The 21,215-nt window shown below is 41.7% G+C and overlaps 5 protein-coding genes and 1 long non-coding RNA gene across 12 annotated transcripts; 2 read left to right on the top strand and 4 right to left on the bottom strand.

Moving 5' to 3' along the window:
• Positions 1–1,116: 1,116 nt before the first annotated feature.
• Positions 1,117–3,972, top strand: LOC144468329 (uncharacterized). Its single transcript, XM_078177736.1, is given in 6 exon segments — positions 1,117–1,170; positions 2,456–2,720; positions 3,122–3,309; positions 3,311–3,367; positions 3,484–3,675; positions 3,757–3,972. Coding segments are annotated over 6 exon segments (795 nt in total). The 3' UTR covers positions 3,796–3,972.
• Positions 3,737–4,082, bottom strand: LOC144468330 (uncharacterized). Its single transcript, XR_013493799.1, has 2 exons — positions 3,924–4,082; positions 3,737–3,866 (listed from the first exon to the last, which is right to left on the bottom strand). It is a non-coding gene; the product is annotated as an uncharacterized LOC144468330 (long non-coding RNA).
• Positions 4,083–4,311: 229 nt separating this feature from the next.
• On the bottom strand, positions 4,312–12,579 carry LOC144468325 (MAM and LDL-receptor class A domain-containing protein 1). Of its 3 annotated transcripts, none has more exons than XM_078177727.1 (11): positions 12,128–12,579; positions 11,824–12,027; positions 11,353–11,719; positions 11,078–11,254; positions 10,576–11,002; positions 10,123–10,467; positions 9,830–10,051; positions 9,361–9,749; positions 9,111–9,276; positions 8,965–9,027; positions 4,312–4,404 (listed from the first exon to the last, which is right to left on the bottom strand). In XM_078177727.1, the coding sequence occupies exons 1-10, from the start codon at positions 12,577–12,579 to the stop codon at positions 8,984–8,986; spliced, it is 2,793 nt and encodes a 930-aa protein (XP_078033853.1). In that variant the 3' UTR covers positions 4,312–4,404; positions 8,965–8,983. The 3 variants fall into 3 exon arrangements, 2 of the variants coding, with proteins under 2 accessions (XP_078033853.1, XP_078033852.1); XM_078177726.1 differs by lacking the exon at positions 4,312–4,404 and adding an exon at positions 8,718–8,838; XR_013493798.1 differs by lacking the exon at positions 4,312–4,404 and having other exon boundaries at positions 9,111–9,254.
• Positions 7,074–8,860, top strand: LOC144468327 (rRNA methyltransferase 3, mitochondrial). Of its 2 annotated transcripts, none has more exons than XM_078177733.1 (5): positions 7,074–7,162; positions 7,243–7,586; positions 7,681–7,925; positions 8,035–8,190; positions 8,282–8,860. In XM_078177733.1, the coding sequence occupies exons 2-5, from the start codon at positions 7,261–7,263 to the stop codon at positions 8,842–8,844; spliced, it is 1,290 nt and encodes a 429-aa protein (XP_078033859.1). In that variant the 5' UTR covers positions 7,074–7,162; positions 7,243–7,260; the 3' UTR covers positions 8,845–8,860. The 2 variants fall into 2 exon arrangements, with proteins under 2 accessions (XP_078033859.1, XP_078033857.1); XM_078177731.1 differs by having other exon boundaries at positions 7,080–7,167.
• A 461-nt stretch (positions 12,580–13,040) lies between the features above and the next one.
• Positions 13,041–16,038, bottom strand: LOC144468328 (serine/threonine-protein kinase Nek5). Of its 2 annotated transcripts, none has more exons than XM_078177734.1 (6): positions 15,339–16,038; positions 15,183–15,273; positions 13,946–14,113; positions 13,711–13,871; positions 13,396–13,552; positions 13,041–13,344 (listed from the first exon to the last, which is right to left on the bottom strand). In XM_078177734.1, the coding sequence occupies exons 1-6, from the start codon at positions 15,395–15,397 to the stop codon at positions 13,042–13,044; spliced, it is 939 nt and encodes a 312-aa protein (XP_078033860.1). In that variant the 5' UTR covers positions 15,398–16,038; the 3' UTR covers position 13,041. The 2 variants fall into 2 exon arrangements, with proteins under 2 accessions (XP_078033860.1, XP_078033861.1); XM_078177735.1 differs by having other exon boundaries at positions 13,041–13,329.
• A 154-nt stretch (positions 16,039–16,192) lies between these two features.
• Positions 16,193–20,541, bottom strand: Duba (Deubiquitinating enzyme A). Of its 3 annotated transcripts, none has more exons than XM_078177729.1 (12): positions 20,009–20,541; positions 19,809–19,901; positions 19,509–19,600; positions 19,270–19,403; positions 18,993–19,135; positions 18,754–18,909; positions 18,531–18,687; positions 18,162–18,373; positions 17,946–18,065; positions 17,716–17,871; positions 17,456–17,642; positions 16,193–17,332 (listed from the first exon to the last, which is right to left on the bottom strand). In XM_078177729.1, exons 1-12 carry the CDS (start codon positions 20,144–20,146, stop codon positions 17,187–17,189), a joined length of 1,734 nt encoding a protein of 577 aa, XP_078033855.1. In that variant the 5' UTR covers positions 20,147–20,541; the 3' UTR covers positions 16,193–17,186. The 3 variants fall into 3 exon arrangements, with proteins under 3 accessions (XP_078033855.1, XP_078033854.1, XP_078033856.1); XM_078177728.1 differs by having other exon boundaries at positions 18,993–19,141; positions 20,009–20,540; XM_078177730.1 differs by lacking the exon at positions 19,809–19,901 and having other exon boundaries at positions 18,993–19,141.
• Positions 20,542–21,215: the final 674 nt, after the last annotated feature.

Below are 21,215 nucleotides of genomic sequence, written 5' to 3'. Positions count from 1 at the left end.
GTCGCGGGTGGTGGTCGTCAACGACGCCAGTGGTGGTGGTAACGGAGACGGGGAAGGGGCCTTGAAACCCAGAGTGACGGCAGAGGTAGGGTATCGAGAGGCGAGGCAACCCCCACGGTGGTCCGTTTACTGAAATTCCGTGGGTGGTTAATGAGGGAGGATGTGCGTGCGCTGTTACACCCCTTCTCGCTTATCCCTATTCCATCTCTCGCGCTCGTACTCGTGCGCGCATCATTGGTCCAAGAAGTATGGCTTTCCTACAAAAAAAACACAAATGGTTCTACTTAAAGGAAAATTCACACTTGCGATCGTAGCAGGTAGAATTACTCGCGGGTCAACGAGCCATTCGTAAATCGAAATTGTATGCGACTCGGTTCGGGGAGCAAGTTGGCGAGAAGGACGGGAAGAGTCCTAGAGAGAAACTTGTTGCGCGAACCGGGGGCACGAGGCAGCGGGCTCGCGCTCCTACGGTCTTGCATACGCGTAAATGGCTCGTCGATGTGGAAACAACGGAGAAAACCGGTCGATTGAAAAGTTTCTTGAACTCGAATTTATCAAGGAACTGCCAAACGATCCACGACATTTGGCCTTCTTACACATTCGATTTGGTTCTTCTTTTTGACCGATTACACTAGTTCCGTAATTCCGGTCACGATACCGATCAAGATTTTTGGCACGCGATCGCTGAACGTGTCGGGGCAAATGGAAATACGGATGAAAAATTGATCGTGCAACCGAAATAGGATCGATCGAATCTTATCTCTGTATGTATATCTACGCGTGTGTCCGCGTAAAAAAAAATGACGTAATTAACAACGCGTGGAGAACGAAGGTTAACGAGATAAACGGGGAGAAATAGAAAAAAAAGAAGCAAGCACGGTTACTTGCAGCGCTTATTAAAATGAAAAGGAGATGAACGACGTGACAACGGTCGGTGGTGAAACGACGCAGAGGAGGCCCAGAGAGGGCATTGGAAGGACAGCACCGCGGGAGAACGCTGGGAGGTTGCAAAGAGGGTGCACCAGGGAGCAAGAGGGAGCTAGAAAGGGAGGGTGGAAACGAAAGCCAGGGGTGTACTGGAAGCGGGGATGGAAAGGAAGGCGAATAGTCGATCCGATGACAGCAACTCTCTCAGTTGCTCGTCGGTTTCCGGACTGCGTGGACTGGCAGGTTAGTGAATCCGGCTCTCGTTCATTCACCAGCTTCTCCTCGTTCCACTGTTGACCTCCTTCCATCCTTGGCACCCTCTCTGGTTTGCTCTCTCCCTCTCTCTCTCTCTCTCTCTCTCTCTATCTCGCCAACTCTGCATGTCCTCTCGATCCATTCATGCGACTGTATGACTGGTTCTTCGTTCGTTCGCTTCTTCGCTGTTTGCTCAATTTACACGAGTTCACTCTCCATCTAAAACCCTAATCCCCTTTCTTCCATCTCCTTTTGATTCGTTTTTCATCTTCTTTATCGCGAGACGTCCAACTGGTTCCTCCATCACGTGCACGGTCGCGATCGCGATCACGATTATAATCTAGAACCGACAACGAATTCCGTAAAAAAAAATGTGCACGCGACAAGAAAAAGCAAAAAGAAGAAGAAAACGAAACGAAAAGAAAGTAAGAGGAAAGATTGCAATCCGTTCGTCGATTTCGTGAAAGATTATGAAATTTTCGGAAATATAAAGATCGAGTTCGAAACAAAAAACGTTGCTGCGTTATTTCTGAAAAGACGCGAAGAAACACCAGTTTCTTACGAAACGGAATCGCGACCTTCCTTCAGACTTCCTTCCACGTTTCAACCTGTTACGCTCAAAGATAAAGAAAAAATGTTTAGGGGATACCAATCAAGATTCGAAACGAGTTCTCGAGAGACACGAACTCGCGGTTAAGTCCAAGTTTCGAAGAGGCAAATGTGTTTACGCACTGCGGACGCTTCGAAACAGACCGCTTTGAAATCGGATTCGAATTTCCCGTGGCTAAGAATTTCGAAAAATGTTACCGTTCACAGTAACGGTTTTGCTGCTATCTTGGTGTGTCGTGAAAGCGGTACACCGACGATCGTTCCTGTCATCCTTTGCCATATGGTTACCGAATAGTTGCCGAACAACGACACCTCCGTCGAAGGAATTGGGATTCTTTTGGATACGATTTCGTCTTGAGTAAAGTATTTGACAAACATGGTCGTACGTCGAATGTATCCGAACTATTTGGATATTTGTTGGTTTCGGCTAGCAACGTTCCGTGTCGTTCGGTATTGGAATCATCCCGTCGTTCTCTCTCGGTTGCCACCCCTCCAAGTTCCCTCGTTCCTCCAGCTCCCCACACACACATTCTCTCTCTCTCTCTCTCTCTATCTTCTCCTCCCTCTCCTCTCCATCCTGTGTCAGCACCCTCTTCCTATTCAGCATCATCCTGTCGTCAATCTCATAATTTTAATTAGCGTCGTCGTTACTTTGATTCGGCAGAAAATGCACACCGTAGCCGTATGGACCGCTTTCGTGTTAGCGTACTCGAGCAGCCCGTTAGTGGCCGGTATACGATTCATTGATCCGATCTCGGCTCAGTCGGGAAATACCGGCGACATCGGTGAGAAGTGCGTGCACCTAACTGAGCCAACGTGCGAGGAATTGAGGGCAATGTGGAGATACACGAAGCGACAGAGTAGCGCTGCGAGTTACAATATAAGGGAGTCGTATTCCGAAGGCGTCGAGCCCCCTGTTAATTATCGTGGTAAGATCGGATTCGTTTTAACCCTGATCCTCGTCCTTGTCTTCACCCTTGCCTTCCCCGCTTGCTCTGACCCTGACCCTGACTCCCAACTCCGACCCCGACCCCGACCCCGACCTTAACCCCGACCGGTTACTCCGTAATCGTGTAACGCGTATCGAAGATCGAGCCGGATTCGAGCTTGTACAATCGAATTGGGAAAATTATGTAGCACGCGCGATACGTTGACAAAAGACTTGTCGCGAGCAACGCGTGACGATCTGTAAAGTTTCGAGTCGCTATTTTCCTAAAAAAATGCCAAACAAATCGCAGGCAGACATTTTGATCCAATGGTTGAGATACAAATTATTGATAAATTCTTCGTAGCTTGTACCGTGAAAATGAGAGGGAATACTTGTCGTCAGGTGGTGCACGAAACCGAGCAGGTGGTAGCACTCCAATTTATGGAAAAGTAGTTCACAAGGTACCGGGTGGAAGCAGATTGAGAAACGGTATGCGACACTCCTCGAAACAGCAAAACAAATATCTTTACGGAGAGGTCAATCATCAGTTTTCGGGGGGGGAGCCGACGCCCCAATGTTCGCACAATGGTCGGCAGGTTCGACCGTTTAAAAGAGTTGCTTCTCGAAGATCGTGCCCGCGAACTGCAGGTAAACATTCGTCGCGATTATTACGACGATACTATTTTACCATTGATCGTCTACCACTTTCTTCCTCCGTATCAATGTAAAAATCCTTTCTAAACGATTATTCGATGATTATTCAGGAGCAACACGACGCCGAGCAAATGGCCGCAAAAACATCTGGCTACGAATACGCAACGGACAACGAAGATCAATTGCAAATGCAGCAACATCGAAAACAATTTTTCAAACCGATATTGCAAATCTCGACGAAACCGCACGACGAGCTTGGTCTGTATGCTTACAATATGCCAAATATTGGTCAGGCATGGTCGGTGAGTAAACATTTCCAAGATTTTCTCAAGATATTCCTAATACAATGATAAATAAACCAACGTGCCATTTATATTTTATAGAGGAGCGGACCGCAATCTCGTGAGTACGCGTTGCGATAATCTGCTCAAGAACGAGCCGTCGATTTTACAATCGATCGAATCGGTAATGGAAACGGCTACGCATATGAAAACTGAAACAGAAACAGAAGTTGAAAACGGAATTTGGTCCGAATGTTGGCGAGACTTACCTCTGTTCTCTGTCGACGGTACGTTGTCGCTGACGCACCCACGTACTCGTACACGTACACGTAAACGTACACACGTACTTGCAATGCTTCTTTACTCTTGTTCGATCTCCGACACGGTCTACCGTTCGCGCTAACGCAATATACTAATTTTTCGTTCATCCGGCTATCCAAACAAAAGCAGGACGTATCGGGTCATTATATTTTTTCGACGCGTTCGAATTCGTTACTCCTCCTTTGTTGTCCATTCTGGCACAATTGAGAGCATTCTACGCCATTCTAACGCACCCTAGCCCATTTTATTGCATTTTACATCGTTCAAATACATTCGTATTTGTTCTAAAGATGGGATTTCTTGCACGCGATCGCTCGCGGTGGATGCGTGCAACCACTCCCGATAAGAGGCGATAATATGCGTTGTCGTTTAAGGCTTGGTTCTGGGCCTTTCTTCCGTTTGTTTCGAGATGGAACGTTCGATAAATAACTGTAACAGAAGTCGAACTTGAGCTATCGATATTGGCATAGAACGGGGGGATGGCGATTTCCATCGCACCGTTTCGACTTGGACAATAAAATAGAAAGACTAATATTTTGAAAATTTTGACAATACTACGTGACATTATATATATTAAGATAAGAGACTACAAAGCATAACCAATGGAATTATACAAATGACAATAATTAATCTTAAGGAAACTCGTTGCTCGACGCAAACGTGCAATCGACGCGATTATCGTTTGAAACTTTGCCACATATTTTCAACGGATAACTCTTACAGTAATAATGTGCATTGAATCGGTCCTATCGGAACATTTGTCTGCTTCGAAACTAGAATTAACGAGAAATAAAACACGATTCGCTCAGTCTGTTTCCTCGTGCGTTTCGACGTACGCGTACCTACATGTTCGACGCAGGGCACGCTACGCGCATCGCGTCGCGCCGTCTCTATCGAGTCTATTGAATCTATCGATTGCACGTACGCGCGATCTCGATTCGACCCTTGGGCATTCGATCGTATAATTCGTAACCTCAACTGCAATCCATACTCCGCGACTACCGCTCGTTGTCGAGCGTTTCTAGCCTCGATGCTCTCTACCAATCTGTAAAGTTCGAGGAAAACCAATAACAAACAATACATACATATACCGTTGTAAAGCTAATATACATATATCATTGTTCGAGAGATTACAGCACCGTTACGAAATTCCAAGCTAACGATAAAGTCTTAAGGGTCAATTTTACGATATGATACGATATGGTATATGATATGATTTAATATGAATACATATGAAGACGGTAAATGTAACGTTTCCTTTAATCGTATCGCAAAAGATTAAGTAGGTTAATAATACAGATATTTATGTGGCTTGAACCATATCTTATGCTGGGAATTGACAATTTTCAGCTCCCACGGTGCGTACAAAATCAAAACTTCCAAACGTATAATATACACAATGATTTCAAACTATAAGAAGCGATTCTAATGCCTAGTTTATACATACATACATACATACATACAAAAAACATACATACATACATGCATGCGGACTACTTGTACAGATTTATTTCTAATTTCTACGCGTACGTAGAAGCTAAACGAATACGTATGCGCGATAGTTACGGAAGCATTCGACACGCGCATCTACATGTATGCGTACATGTACATATGTGTATGTATAAATGTATATGCTGTGCAAGCGTAGCAATTACCGATATGTTCATTGGGTATAGCACAGACTCGGTTATCAAGAATCTATACTTCTGGCCAGAGTTCTTCGATGGGAGAACCGGTGCTTAAATATCCAAAACTAGAGACTGCTTGTACAATATTAAGACAAACATTCAAAATATTTCTCGTTTATGTTCTATGTTTTTGAAAAAATATTCCATTTTCAAATGTGTACACATCCACGCGACGCGTATACATATTATTCGTGTACTATTATCGTTGCACAGATGCGTATGTATATATATATATATATATACTGTGTGCGCCTTGGCACGCATGCATATGTATATACATGCATACAAATGTGAGCGCGTATATGCAACGCAAAACTATTTCATGCAAGGATAACAATATCCGAAACGATATTAGGAATAGAAAGTTTGTGTAAACCAAAATCAGTTAGTCCAAGGTCTAAGCAATGGAAGGTACGCGAGTGGAAGAATCTAAACTTTTATTCGATAAATTCGTTGAAACCGTTTCAACGATCATTATTTTTGTTGTTTTACTCGGTTCCCAAACAATATTTCATCGCATCGTACCGAATTCGATGATATTCTATTCAACTCAAGTTTCTTCTCTACCTTCAAATTTCAACTAATAATTTAGAAAATAAATAAACAATATACGTTCTTCCCCATTATTCTGCTTATTTTGCATATTATTTCCATGTTCGCAAACGTAATTTCAAGAAATATGTCAATAATAATTGATCTTTGCGTGCGAGCTTGTCTTACGCTGCAAACATTGGATTTTTTTGTGATATTTTTAAAAGGAAGACCTTTTCCGCAAAGATTTCCTTAAAAATATTATATGATAATTTATAAACAATCGCTCTGGACAATAATAAAATTACTCTTATTAGCTTTAAGACTACCAGCATCGATAATACTATAGTATTAGTGCTATTCGAACGCCTGTGTATTTTAAAAAATAAAACACGTAAACCACAAATAAAGGAAGACTTGATCGTACAAAAGAAAGTATAAAATAAAAGAAATGCCTAAGCTCGCAATCGGTGAAGTTTACGGGAGTCAAAATACTCCGTAATAATACGTAATTATAATTGTTTTTTGAACTATGGTAAACTATCTTGTTCTTGAATTGTATCTTGCGTTGCTGTTGTCATTTCGTTTTCTTACGCGATATCTATGCAGCAGATTCTTCTGGACAACTGTGTGCCCTTGGTTCACGTTTCGGTCGCCCAGTTTTGTCATAATTAATGTTTTCGAGCGAACTCGTGGCTTGTGTACACGTGGGTGATTCTGGCGCCAATTGTCGATGCGGCGGAATGCTGAAACTGACAGTCAAAGTCGACTGTCGGTAATTCGGGTAACAGGTTTGGCATTTTGCCACCACCCTAATTGGTGCTGTACGTTCCCAAACTAGCTTTACTTTTTTTATGTAGTGGCAATACTGACACATTTTAACGATATCGAATGATCGATTTGTGTCGGTTACGATTTTAATTAATCGATACTAGTAAGCATATACTGTGGCACCGCAAACATTCTGTGTACCGTAATATTCTATACCTTATAGCGTACATTGTGCACGATACGTATTGTTACGGTTACATATAATAATTTGTTGCAGATAATTGAAGAGAAGAGAATGGTACTTTTTAATGTCTTATACAACAGTACTCTTCGATCTTTTGGACATTCAACGAAATACAAATCAATTATAACAACGGTCGATGTAACGTTGAATCAAACCCGAACGCGAATGAAGTGGGCTAGCCGTACACCGGCTGCAATTGTTAACGAAGACGAGCTTTACGACAACGATGAGACCACCAAACAAAGAAGTATCTCAAGTAAGAGAATCTCAGCAGTACGAACAGCACGGAAAAAATCGATAGAAAAGCTTAAGGAAGTTCCAGCGATTGAAAACAAAAAACGAATCATTGTGTGCGAACACGATGATCCAACCATAACGTAGGTTCATCGATCGAACATTGTGTTACTTACACATCTATTATTGTCGTAAAAATGAAATTCTTCAAAAATTTGTCTTTTCTTCTTGGTTTAGATCTATAATGACTAAAATTAGGTCACGGAAAAGAAGAGAAAAGAACGATCAAATCATTTTGGAAGGATACCGATTAATTAAGGACGCCGTCGAGGCTGGTGTAGAATTGGAAATTGTTTTATTTAACAATAAAGACGATATCGATAAATTAAACCGTATTATCCCTGACAAGGCACAACTTTATAAAGTTCCATATAAAACTATTCAATTATGGTCTACCTTAACCAGCCCGCCTGGAGTAATAGGTAACAACACCATATCTTTATTGTTAGTACTTTTGTATTTGTTGTTATTATTATTCTATGCAACACACACCGGCACACTTGCAATAATTTTTATTCGACCCAAATCTAGGAATATTTAAGACTCCCAAAGTAGAGAACAATGTTACTGACAGTGACTTGTTACCGCTTACTATTATATGCGACAATGTGAGGGAACCTGGAAACTTGGGATCAATTATGAGGGCAGCAGCAGGCGTAGGATGTGAACAATTAATTCTAATAAAAGGTATAGTCTATTTAGGAGTTGTGTTACATAAAGCATCTATTACATAAATGGGGAAACAAATAGTATTATTTTCCTTTTTTTTTCCACCAAGGTTGCGTGGATCTGTGGGATCCGAAAGTTCTAAGGGCCGCGAGTGGCGCTCACTTTCGACTGCCTATTCATGCGTTTCCATCATGGGACGAGGTTCCGCCCTTAATAAACGAAAACTCGACCATTTTTCTGGCTGATAGTAACTTTGGCGATAAGTTTGTACCACAGTATAACACTGACATGCTTCAACCCAGCATTGGAATATTTGACGTCGATCCGGAACAACTGAAATCGAACTCAGCTAACGACGACGATGCGAATAAAAGCATCGTTCTAGAATCGAATGGAGCAGCAAATATAAAAGCAATGGCAGACCTTTTGTTGAAACTACCTGTCGTACCCTACTATTCTGTAGATTATACGAGACAAGAAATTGTGCTCGTCTTAAGCGGAGAAACCTGTGGTTTGTCTCTCGACTCGTACAAGTTGTTGAACGATAGGAAAGCTATTCGTATCAACATACCTTTGGCAAACAGAGTCGACAGTTTAAACGCTGGGGTTGCCCTTGGCATCGTTACATTCGAAATGAAGAGGCAATTTATAAAAAGACAAGCGGAACTATAATAAAATGTTGAATCCACATCGATTGTTATCTATCCTTGATCGCAGTATTGATTTACTGGTCTGTTCAATTTTCTTATTGTACCAATAAAAGGTACACTAAATTTGTGTAGTATATCTTACCTGTTGCTTTTTCGGTAGCTTAATTTTCACCAGCGACAATTGGTTGAGCAGCAGTTGGTCGGGCTGTCGGAATTAAAAATTACAGCGTTTGTTAAGTTCATTGGATCGGCTACATGATTTCTTTAAAACGATTCGAGAATACTTACTTGCACATGTTTGAGGCTGGAATTTAATATCGTCGATAGCGAAACCTCCGTTGCTGGCGCTTCCTCGTAAGATCAAATGATAAGGTACACGCGCGTCGATCGTAACTTGTCCTGCAGTCCACACGGGTCTTGGATTATTAAATCCTTTAGCGGTTAACGACCATAGCTGAAATAAGAACAAAGAGGATTCTTCGGCTTCTGGTTGATTCGCTGAATCGTTTGGTAAATCGTCGGGTCAAATTTCTCTTACAGTTTGCTCCTGGTTTCCAGTATCGTTCGGAACGCCTTGTTCTTCTTCCGCGTTCATCTTGATAACTTGCAGCGTGGTGGACTCTTCGACTCCGAAAGCAGCGAACCAAAAGGTGAAGCAAACGGATTCTTCGTCCGGCGATGTTTGTATAATCGGTGATCGCAGCCGTACATCCGTTGATTTCTGATTGGTCGTAAATATATCGAAAAAGATAAAATCACCGGTCGCTCCAAAAGTTTTGTCCAGCAACTGAGCCGGTCGATGAGTGAGAAAAGCACTCTGCCAAGTGACTGCGCGTTCGTTGTCCGACGAAGTAATATTTTCCCATCCGCATAATCCTTTTTCGAAGCTGCAGTCTTCCGGCCTGGCCGCAGCACTCGGTGGTTTCACTGCGAACCGTTGTGATTTCTATCGACACCTCTACCAAAACCAGTTTCATAATATCACCGGGTTTCTACCGTTCATTTACCTGTACATTTGCCGGTGTAAAACGAAATATCGTCGATGCCTATACTGCCGCTGGCTCGATTCGGACCCCAAGTACCCTCGAACACAATGTTAAAGTTCCTCTTCTCGGTTACGCTAATTTGCGCGTAATTCCACGTGGGTCCTTGATTATTATAAAGCTGCCAAATTGACCTGGACTCGGTAGAAGATTCCCCGGTTGTCTGTACCGATACCCGAAGCACTCCTTCAAATAACGGACCGTTAAACGTCGCCATTAAAATTTCACTCGACTATATCGACGATCATCGTACCGACCTAGACTCGGTCCACTAGAGTCGATGTAAGATTCAAACATCAAATACCAAAAGGTGATGCAAACTGACTCTTCGCTGCCATTGATTTCACGACTAACGAGCTGCGCTGTTCCACCTCCGGACGACCGTGGCCCACCACGCGGACGTCCCAGACCAAGGAAAAACTCGTTTCTCCTGTTGATCGTATAGCCATTGCTATACGGTTTCCGCTGATTCCTCGAGCCGAGCACTTGGAACAACACCCGTTCCCATTCAACACGATCAGGGTCTCTGGAGTTGATCCAGTCGCATTCGTCGACTTCGAAGCTACAGTCTCGAGGTGTTGGTGCAGCGACTTGAGGCGAAACTACAAATTGCGAGTACAGAAGATAAGTTCCGAATTACTCAATACTCTAAAAACAAGTTTCGAAATTAAGCACAAAAGTGTGGAGGAAACGGAAGAAGAAGATTCTACTCGGACAAGATCCTTGCGCGAAGGAGATGTCGTCGATGGCGATGTCGCCCATTCCAGTGTTTCCCACCGAGGCCTCGAACACCAGTTGAAAATCGTCCAAGGAGCTGATGGTGATTTCGGCGACGAACCACGTGTTCCCAGCATTTCCGTTCAACGACCAAATCTCTCGAAGAGGTGCGTCCAAGCTACGAAAATGTCTTACGAACAGCTTCAGGCTGCCAATCCCGGTACCGAACATGTGGAACCAAAAGTGGAGGCACATGGGTGCGTCGGCATTCGGGGCAGGGAAACTCGTGCTAAGAAGTCTGGCTCTGTCTCCAGGTCTGCGTGGAAACGACGAGTCTATGTATGCGTATCCACCGGCTGTTGAACGCTCGCTAGAACTGTCCATGGCTGGTCCAGTCGTTGGGTTTCCGCTTCCCCGACTCTGAAACGTTTCTGAAAAACATCTGTTCGTTCTTTCCTCGATGCCCAAGAAAAATATGCGTACGAAAGAACCTACAATCGTCCAGTCAAAATCATCCTCAGCGTCGTTGCTCCAATCGCAAAACCCACCCGCAAAGTTGCAGAACCCTACGCAAGATGTACCAGGCTGTAAATCTATGTCGTCTACGGCTACGTATCCTCTGTACAAACGAGCCGTATCGGTGGTATCCACAGGAATTCCCTCGATTACCACCTAAGCAAGCACCGGATATCTCTATAGTATGCCTATATTATGTACGAGCGACGCAGAGAAAGAAGCGAAGGAGAAAGGAGCAGTTGTTGGTCAAGTACCGAATGTAATTCGGGATAGGTATAGAGCACTTGGGCTTGCTGCCAAACGCCGAGGGTATAGTATTCAGCGTTCCAAATGATACGTTCGCTGAACGTTTCAGCGACGGAAGGCTTGCAGGACGGTAACGTCCCATTGTCGGTTCCGATCATCTCCGTTTCCTCCTTCTTGCTCGAATACTCGTCCGTTCCCGCGTGAATCAACACTCTCAAACCGGCTACGCTTAGCCCATCCAACGCGTACTTGAACATGACGCAGGTTCCGCTCACTCCGGTACTTCCCAATTGAGGACTGTGCAACAGTCCTCCCAAGGTTCTTGCCTTGCTTTCTTTGGACAGCGGTATTTGCGAGGTTTCCAGGAAAGCGTACCTACACGTGGCACGATAACGCAATCGGACATGTTATTCCTTCGTACATAGAATAAGAAAGATGAAAACGATACGATATCGGAAAGACTCTGTATACTGTAGTACCCTCCTTCCATGGTTCCAGTGGTATAATCGCTCGGAGGTCCACCCATCCAATTGGTAGCCATGCCGGTACCTGCTCTCCAATCTAAGGTGCCATCCCCGTTTCGCCATTCGCAAAGCGTTTGTGTCGGAAACGTGTTGAAATCGCAAAAAACTTCGTCCACGGATGATGCGAGTGCTGGCGACGGCCCGCTCATGGGGGGACACCTGTAACAAATAGGCTAGGTAGAGGTGTACGGATGCAGCTCGTTTAGCTAAACAACTACCGAACGAGCCGAGGAAAACTACAAAACTTTTGCAAACTCACCTCTGCGTCGAAGGATCTCTTTGAGCGAGCGTAGGTGAATCGAGCGGAGTCCGCGACGATATCGACGTACTCGAAGCGATCGAACTCTGAGTGTAGAACGTATCCGGTCTAACAGGCCATTGTATAGGCTCGATGCGTTCCACGTCGTCCAAAGGTTCGCGGTCTCGATCGCGATCAAGACCACGAGCAGAACTGCGACCGGGACCACCGCGATCGCGATCAATCGAATTCAGCGGAGAGTGCGTTACATTGAAAATGTTATCGAAATTTGGAAAATCGATCGAGTCTTTGGTCTGGCTGCTTTCGGGCGCCCGAATCTGGTTCGGGCTGAAATTCTCGTTCACGGCTCCCACCAAATCTACTTGCTCCCCGAGTGTCGGGTTCACGGGATGCCATGGACTCGCGTACGATACTCGAGTCAAGCAATAACAAATCAATAGCGTCGAACGCATTTCTCGTAGCTTTATTCAAAATCGTTTATTTCGACGCATTTATCTTGTAATTCGTTCCCGTAATATCATTAACGTTTCCGCTTACATTATTCCACCTTCGAATTCGAGACGAATTTTCCGAACAAATTTGCGAAACGACTTTAAAACGCGCGGTTACTCGATCGCGTTCATCCAACTAAATGACGGACAAACCGAACGGTTTTCGAGAAGTACGTATATACGTGCGATGAAATAAAACGAGCATTCCGCAGTTCCGGTCTTTGCTTCCTGTCGTTACGCTTTTCAACCTACTACATACGCAACACACAGAAAGGCGGAGAGTTCGATTATGCCGCTACGTCGAACGATTCGCTGTCGATCGTTTTCAAGTATAATCGGAACTTTAATCATTCGTATCGCTTTTCTTTCGAATCGATAATACACGAGTTTCGGTATTTTCAGCATTCTCAATACTCATCGAAATCAAAGTGTTCTATGTTTGTTGCGTGGCCTTAGAAATTTTAAAAACACTTCGGAATTACAAATCCCTTCCTCCCGATCGAAGGTACGCGGAACCCGACCTAGATTCAAATACGTTCGAGCAATAAAAGGAACAAGATGGGGACACAGCATCAATTGATCCGTCTTCGGCCGTGAATGTGGTAGTTTCCTCAACATCTTTGATATCAAATTAACGACAGCCGGCGACGTATATCCGCGAAAGGATCCTGGTTGTTCATTGCATGTCATATTTACGATATCCGCCGCATTCTGAAACCGAACCAGCTTCAAACAATTTTTCGTTTCATATTTAGCTACAAAATTAACTGCATTTACCGTGGCAGGAAAAGGATGTCTCTTTGTTACCATCTCGTAAAGAACAACTCCCATGCTCCAAATATCGCATTTGAAATCGTAACATTGCCTTTCAAACATTTCCGGAGCCATGTAATACAACGATCCAGCGCGACACGTTATCGGTGGATCTCCTACTCTGTGAGCATACATATCATCGACATTGCACGATTATATTGTATATATATATACATAAAATACAGGATAAAGTATAAATCTTGTGTCGTATACAGAACACGTAATCGAATGTATACATATAAGTTTCTTTGTAAAAGTGCAAGTAAAAGTAACACGTACTCTTGGACATTTTTCGATATTCCAAAATCACCGATTTTCACGATGTCGCCATGGTTTCCGGTTAGCATAATGTTCTCTGGCTTCAAGTCTCGATGAAGGATCTTCTTGTAATGTATGTGATGAACGCCGAGAACTACTTGCGAAAATAGGTACAGTGCGTCCTGCGTGCACAGAGTAGAGGTGGGACAATTTTCAACGATTGTGAATTACGATGTTGATGTCGAAATCAACTTACACTATCCGTAAGTGGTGTTCGCCGCTTACTTAGCAAATCCTTCAAAGTACATCGTGTCGCGTATTCCATAAGTATATAGCAACGATCCTCTTCTATCCAGGCTCCGTAATAAGCCACTATGTTTGGATGTCTCAGCTTGTGTAAATACTGTACTTCTCCTAATATATTCTACAAAGAAATTCTTTAATTTCGTATGTAGTGTATAGTGCGAAAAGAAATAAAGAAGAAACAGGGAGAAAGAGAGAGAGAGAGAGAGAGAGAGAGAGACCGGGAATCGGTAATTTCAGTAACTGTTAATTTATTTGTTTAAAAATTTGTAATGAGAATATAGCACTACTCAACTTATGAATACTTAAAATTTAGTTAATCTATTCAAAAGAAAATAGAGGTTTAGATACGGCAATAAACGATTAAAATAGACTCGACCTCGTGTTGTCACAAGAATTTACGTGGAAAATACTACGCAAATACAATCAATTTAAAGGTTCAAGGAATAATCTAAGGGCATAGAAACGGTCAGGAGAAAGTCCTGCGTCTATAATAGACTACAATTTTAAGGTCTACAATCTATACGTACAATCCATATATGTAATGTCTATTTATAACCAGTAGCACCACTTGTGGTAAATTTTCGAAAGGAGCGCCAAACCACGTGACAAAACGCTCAGAATGTTAGAAAAATTGATGACGGTACATACTTCTTAGACGCGTCAGATGGTGCCTCTATACGTTTCCAGAGTATAGCATGCTCTGTCGATAAACGAGACCAACAGTTTGAACGTTTTGTCGCCATCTGTAACGAAGCTATACGGACCCTTGAACGAAGCGCGGCAGATTCGAGACACTGATGGTAACAGTTTTGAACATCCTACACATATCGTGTAGAAAATTGATAGATAGAACTGTACAGCCAAATATGCTCAATCTTCTTGAAGCTGCGACAATTTAATTAGAGAACCACAAACTATCGCGACTTCTTTATTGACTCTAGCAATGGCTATATCCACTTTTCCTCTTTCTCTTTCACTAATTTCGCATTTCTTCATTTACATGTAAATATGTACACGGCAATAGCATCTACAAACTACAACCTATCAAACCCTGATTCGCATACAGAAGAATGTTTCGTCATCTAATGCGAATACGAAATATTAGTCAAACGTAGTCATTGAACACTAATGCCAAAGTTTAGTAAAGTTTAAAACCAATTAAAATTTGTAAAAAATGAATGTCTTACCTTAAAGGGTAAAGCATTCGCAGCATTGAACATTTGTTCCTTCACAACGAATGGCTTCGAATTTGTCTTTCTTCGCACCAAATAAACGGATCTAGAAACAACCAACAGTAAACGTAAACGTATGCGAAGAAAATATGCGATCTAAACAATACATACCCAAAAGTACCTTGACCTAACAATGTCTCAAAAACATAATCGCTTATATGCATCGACATTTTTCACAAGAATAAATCGGTACAATCGATAAAATGAATCGCATCAGAGACACGCGACGAACAATTACGCTTACCGAACATCGACGAATGTGTCGTTTCGTGCTAATAACAGGGGTACATATGTACATAGCACCAGCAAACACAAACATCCTGAAACATCGTATCGTACATACGTATACGTACTTTCAGCTTTGGGACATCAAATTATATCATTTAGTTTCTCGTATCAATCATAATTCTACCATTTGACAGCAGTTTTTGTAATTAAACTCGTTTATCGTTTACAATTATAATTACAAGGTCAAGATAATGAGATGCTAATTTGACCACTTTACCAATAGGTCGCTCCATTATAAATATGGAATCGATTACAAAGCGTACACAAGAATAAAAAAAGTAATATATACGTATATATACACATACACACAAATACACACACGCGCGCACACACACCCACACACATATATATATTTATATATATGAAATATATATATATACATATGTGTGTATCTTGAAAGACTATACGAAAAAGAACAACGGAGAATCAAGTCCGTTCTGGGCATACGTTTCCACTATAGTACAAAATAGATTAGATACATACAATTATATTGTTGTTTAAGTAAATTTAAAGCATGAACGTTCTTATATTGCACAGTTATGCATCCATTGTACACAGACACGTTCTACATTTTAGATCATAATATTAATAATAATATTATAGAATGAACAACTGATCCAGATATTAGAAAATAACGTGCGTACAACTATTGGGGAAGATAAGTGTGGGGTTTCAACTTACGTGTCGTAGTAGTTTTATTTGTCGTGTTTTACAAATAACGCAATAAAGATGTTTCTAAAGCGTTTAGATGTATCATATTGTACCACGAAAAGGAAAAGTTAGAATAGCGCGTCTCATTATACCCAGAGGATCTGGTATTGGCGAACAATATCCGTCACAATAAGAGGAGAAAAAGAGAACTGCTTCCATTTAGTCAATTTTCCTTAGCAATTAATCGTAAAATATTACGAATAGAAACAAATTGTTCTCGATCTACTCTGGTACTTGAAAGATACGGCGGGACGATGTATGCATGCTTTTTAAAATACCCGTGCATACACTGACCGAACTACAATTCCAAAATGGAACTGAACGACGAGTATGCTCACTTAGATCAATGAAAAAAGCAAACCACCTTATTACCCTAGTGCAATTCAGAATTAGTTGATACCGCAATATATACAGTGTGTCTCATAAGATGCACTGTGTTTATCAAACGAGAAAAGCCTTAAATAAAGATAAAACGATTCTCGATGCTTATACAGGTTTACTGCAGTTTACAATATCGTGCATTACTAAGGCTGAATTTATAGTCATTTATAGTATTGTATAATTTAGATGCTTCTGTAATAAACTTTAATACATGTTGATAACTGATTATGCTAACAGAAGAAAATATTGAATATTAAATATTTCGATTGAATCGCTCCTTTTTAAATCGAGACCAAATTGAATTCAATATGCGCAATACCGGGATTAAAAGTTACCATTATGTTACGATCTGCGGTAAGTAATTAAGTTTATTAGGCATGCATTCAGCTTAATCAACGATGATTTTATTTACTATTTAATCGTGTAGCGACTCTATGATTGCTTCATTTTTTTATTTCGAACTACCTGATTTTTCAGATTTTTCGGATATATCACATCATCCTATGAAAAACGCTGCATACAAATGCACATATTTTGCTTCGGTATTCGTTTCAACTTTGTCGATAACGATTTTCAGAATTAACTGCTACTAGAATCTAATGTGTTGGTAGTATCGTTTCCGGAAGATGCCGAGTTCCGAGATTGTTTTAAGCTGTCCAGGTATTCTTGTTGCGATGTCGCCAGTACTTGCGATAATACATGACTATCTTCCCAGTCGGTCAAACCTTTTCGCAAACAAACGTACACTTGTTATTTCAGTATCGTCGTTACCGTTGACGTTACCCGGTTACCATTACCCCCGTCTATAATGATTATTATCGTTTCACAAATATTACGGAAACACATACCGAATACCTCAGGAGGAAGACGATTAAACAACGAGATGTCTGGTGAAGCGTGAGCTTCTTTACTGCTGCCTGGCACGGGTTCTTGTGAGATTTTCTGTTCAAACTCCGAGGTAAGGTGAGATATAGCTGATCCTTGAGCCGATTGATGCTGAGGCGATCTCTTGTTATATCTTATTGCATCGTTCACCTGAAATGATTCGTAAAACAGATCACGATCATAAGTTAAATCAGATAAAACGTTTCACCAGGGTAAAACAGACCTTCGGAGAGTTGCGTAAAGTATCTTGGCTAGTTTGGGTCGTGGATGGGGAGGAAGTGTGGCTACGTTGTTGACCACGACTTCCATGAGTGTGGAAATGCGTATGACTGTGTTGCGCGCTTGTCACCGTACTTGTACTGCTACTACTGGCTGATCGCTTCAGTCAAAAAGTACGAATCAGTCTTATCACATTCCCAGCAGTTAGAGGACCGACATTATATGTACACTTACCGCTTTGCGCATTTCATTATCCCTCAACCATTGCAAGTAACTTTCCCTAGCTACTTGCTCCTCTATAGCTTCGTTCGTTGCTTCCCAGTCGGTTGCTTTTATTTTATCTTCGAGCATCGTCTGTGTAGAGATTTAAAATTCACCACTAGTACACTCATATAGAAAAATCGGCAAAATAAAGTGAAACATAGCAAACTATTTTTAGCGTGTCTGTACCTGTTCGATATGCAATTCTTCACTTTGACGAACTGCATCCGATATAAGCTGTCGATCCGCCGCACCAGGATTATATGATGGTAGGCCAAGTCCAACACCAACGGTAGCTTTATACGGGTCTACTATGCTATTATAATGACTACCGCGTTGATAAGACAATCGTATGGGTTCGTTATCGCTTTCAACCATTGTATGGAAGATATTGATAGGTTCTGAACAGAATTATAAATTCTATATTACAACATGTGATATTTTATACATATATACAATATATGGATATATGTAATACAGACATGCATGCGAGCACACATGCAGTAGCAGCAGATATCACACAATATAAAACAGAAATTGAAACAGGTTAAAACATACCGTTGCTGTAGCAATACAACTGTATACTGCGATTATACATTTCGGACATTGCCTGCATTTCTATATGGTTCCCATGAACGTATTCTTGTCGTTTTCTATCTACATACGTACTAAAATCTTCTGCTACAAAATGCGAGAAAAACTCTTGATTGGAAGCCTAAAAGAATCGCGGGATCATAATATATCTTCAATAGCACAAATCGTAAACTCGTCAAATACTCACAATATAATCCATACAATGTTTCCGTACTACACCATGCATTTCCTGATCACCGTACACTTGATCTGCGACAGCTCGGAATAGACACGCTCCATCTTCGCCCATCTTTTTAACAATAAAGCCCATCTTACGCATTCGTTTCTCGAACCACCTGTCTCGCTAAACGTAACAGAGCAACACTATTAACATTGTTCCCACCATTTCTCAGTTACCTTGATAGTTCAAAGCAACAGTATTCCAACCTCCTGCCATTCGGCCAAAGTAAGATTGTTTCCAGTTCTGCCAGTGTATTCGTCCCCACTATTGTAACCATTGGCTACTTCATGTTCTAAATTTGCAGCAGCTCCACCAATAGTCATTCGATTGTTAGTTATCACGCTGGCATCTGTTGCTAAGGCAATAATGTTTTCTATTATCATCTTCAATCGTTGTAACATTTTACATGTTATTATCTAATTATATCGCACATTTGCATATTATTATAATAGCAAGTCTTAAAAGATGCACGATAACCACTACCTTGCAGACCACTGCAAGATGCTGTAGGAGGTGTAGCCTGTCTTTCTCGTTCCCTTTCCCTTTCTCTCTCTCTTTCTCTACCCCTATCCCTTTCTCTTTCACGCTTAGACCGCGAGTTTCTTCCAATGCAACCACTAAAAAGTATAAATATAGAGTAACAGGAATAAAAACATAAATGACAAAATACGGCGGCCTTGAATATTTTCTAGTAAAAAGAACAAAACACGTAGATCTTATACCTGTGCGGACTCGCTCTTCGCCTATGACGTTTTCCATGGCTAGGTCCACTTCCTTCTTCGAAGTGTTTGTCTTCTCTTCGATCGACAGTTGTCTACGATAGAATTGTTATTTTCAAAAAATGGAGATTAATCATCTCCTGGGAATACAAGAAACTTGCGAATCCTATTCGTGAAACGAATAACACGAATGGAATACATTTTCGAGAACTATTTGGAATTAATCTATATTGAAATATTACCGTTATAATTGAAGACAGGGACATCGAGCGTAAAACAAGCATAAACCGAGATATGTCTTACCTCGTATGAACTACCCGTAAGCACTATAGAACCAGATCCATGATCGGTCTGAACCCCATGAAGATCGACCGCAAAACCGTTTGACGCACGTACCTGTCACGGTTCGCAAAAGGTCATTTGACGTTTGCTATCGCAAGTTCTATGCAAATATCGCGCTCGAATAGGCTAAAACAGCTGCGAAGTGTAGATTGTTCATTCACCTGATATGGACTGTTCGGTAACGCGATGGATCCAGAGCCATGCTCGTTTTGCACCCCATGAACATCGACTTCGGAAGTGCTGCCTCCTTCTCGTCTATCCTTCGAGGCGTTCGTCTTCTTCTTCGTAAGAATGGTCATCTTGCGTAATCGATCGTCGATAGTCGTTAAAAACGACGCTCGTTCGACAGGATCGCGGACGAACGATTCGCGAGCTTACACTCACCGCACCTTAAACCCTGTACTTCCTTCCTGATTGTAATTTCTATTCGCTTATTTATTATTATGCACTGCCAACGATACCTACAAAGTCTCTCTCCCGAGTACGTAGGTAGAATGAAGAAGTCTCCCGTTCGTTTTTCTACGAACAAACCACTCGGGGATCCGTATCAGAACAATATTGTTACACTGCCAACGAATACGACATGATACGTCCGATAATCGACTACTAACAGTAATTATTATTTCTTCGAATGTTTTGTCAAACAGCCATGACCACAATTGCACACATTGCCAGCCTGCTAATGCTACCAATCGGCTATAAAATAACTTCCCTAACGTGCATTCCAAAAATCCCTGCACGAACACTGTAAAATGTAACTAAAATCGGTTCTACGCACACGCATACAACTTACAACTTCTGCTATATGCACACGTCGATGCATGCGATATTTGTGCATCAATGGCCATGTGTATAATCAAGCTGAGCACACATGGTGCGTATATTATATATGTATGCACATGTATACATACACGAGTGCAATAATTGTCTAGAAACATGTACAAATAAATTATAATAATTTAACGTCAATTCTTATGGATTTCATACAATATGCACCAACCTAATAAAATGCACTTTATCGCATAAGATAGAAATACTATAAGCCAGAAGATTTATTTCAAATTTCCAGTGGAAGCGGTTTCGAACGCAAAGGGTTAATAGTCTCTAACGTCCGAGAGGTAGAGGGGAAGTTACGAAAATGCGGTAAAATGCAAGCGCGTGATTATGGTTGTAACAAGTCTCAATTTGGAATCATACAAGGCAGAGCTGTTCAACATGCTTCGCGCGGTGGGTAATGGAACAGCCACGCGCCGAGGGCGAACCTACTGGCAACGTTTTATCGGAGAGCTGACGTCAGAGAAGAAAAACTCAAGTGTTTACGTTTTTCATGCTAGTATTCATTCTATTTCTCTTAATCCCGACGTTATT

This window comes from Augochlora pura, chromosome 4 (genome assembly GCF_028453695.1).
Source record: "Augochlora pura isolate Apur16 chromosome 4, APUR_v2.2.1, whole genome shotgun sequence".
In the NCBI taxonomy this organism is placed as follows: Eukaryota; Metazoa; Arthropoda; class Insecta; order Hymenoptera; family Halictidae; genus Augochlora; species Augochlora pura.
Note: the sequence above shows the minus strand (reverse complement) of the source record. Positions and strands in the feature narration are given on the sequence as shown.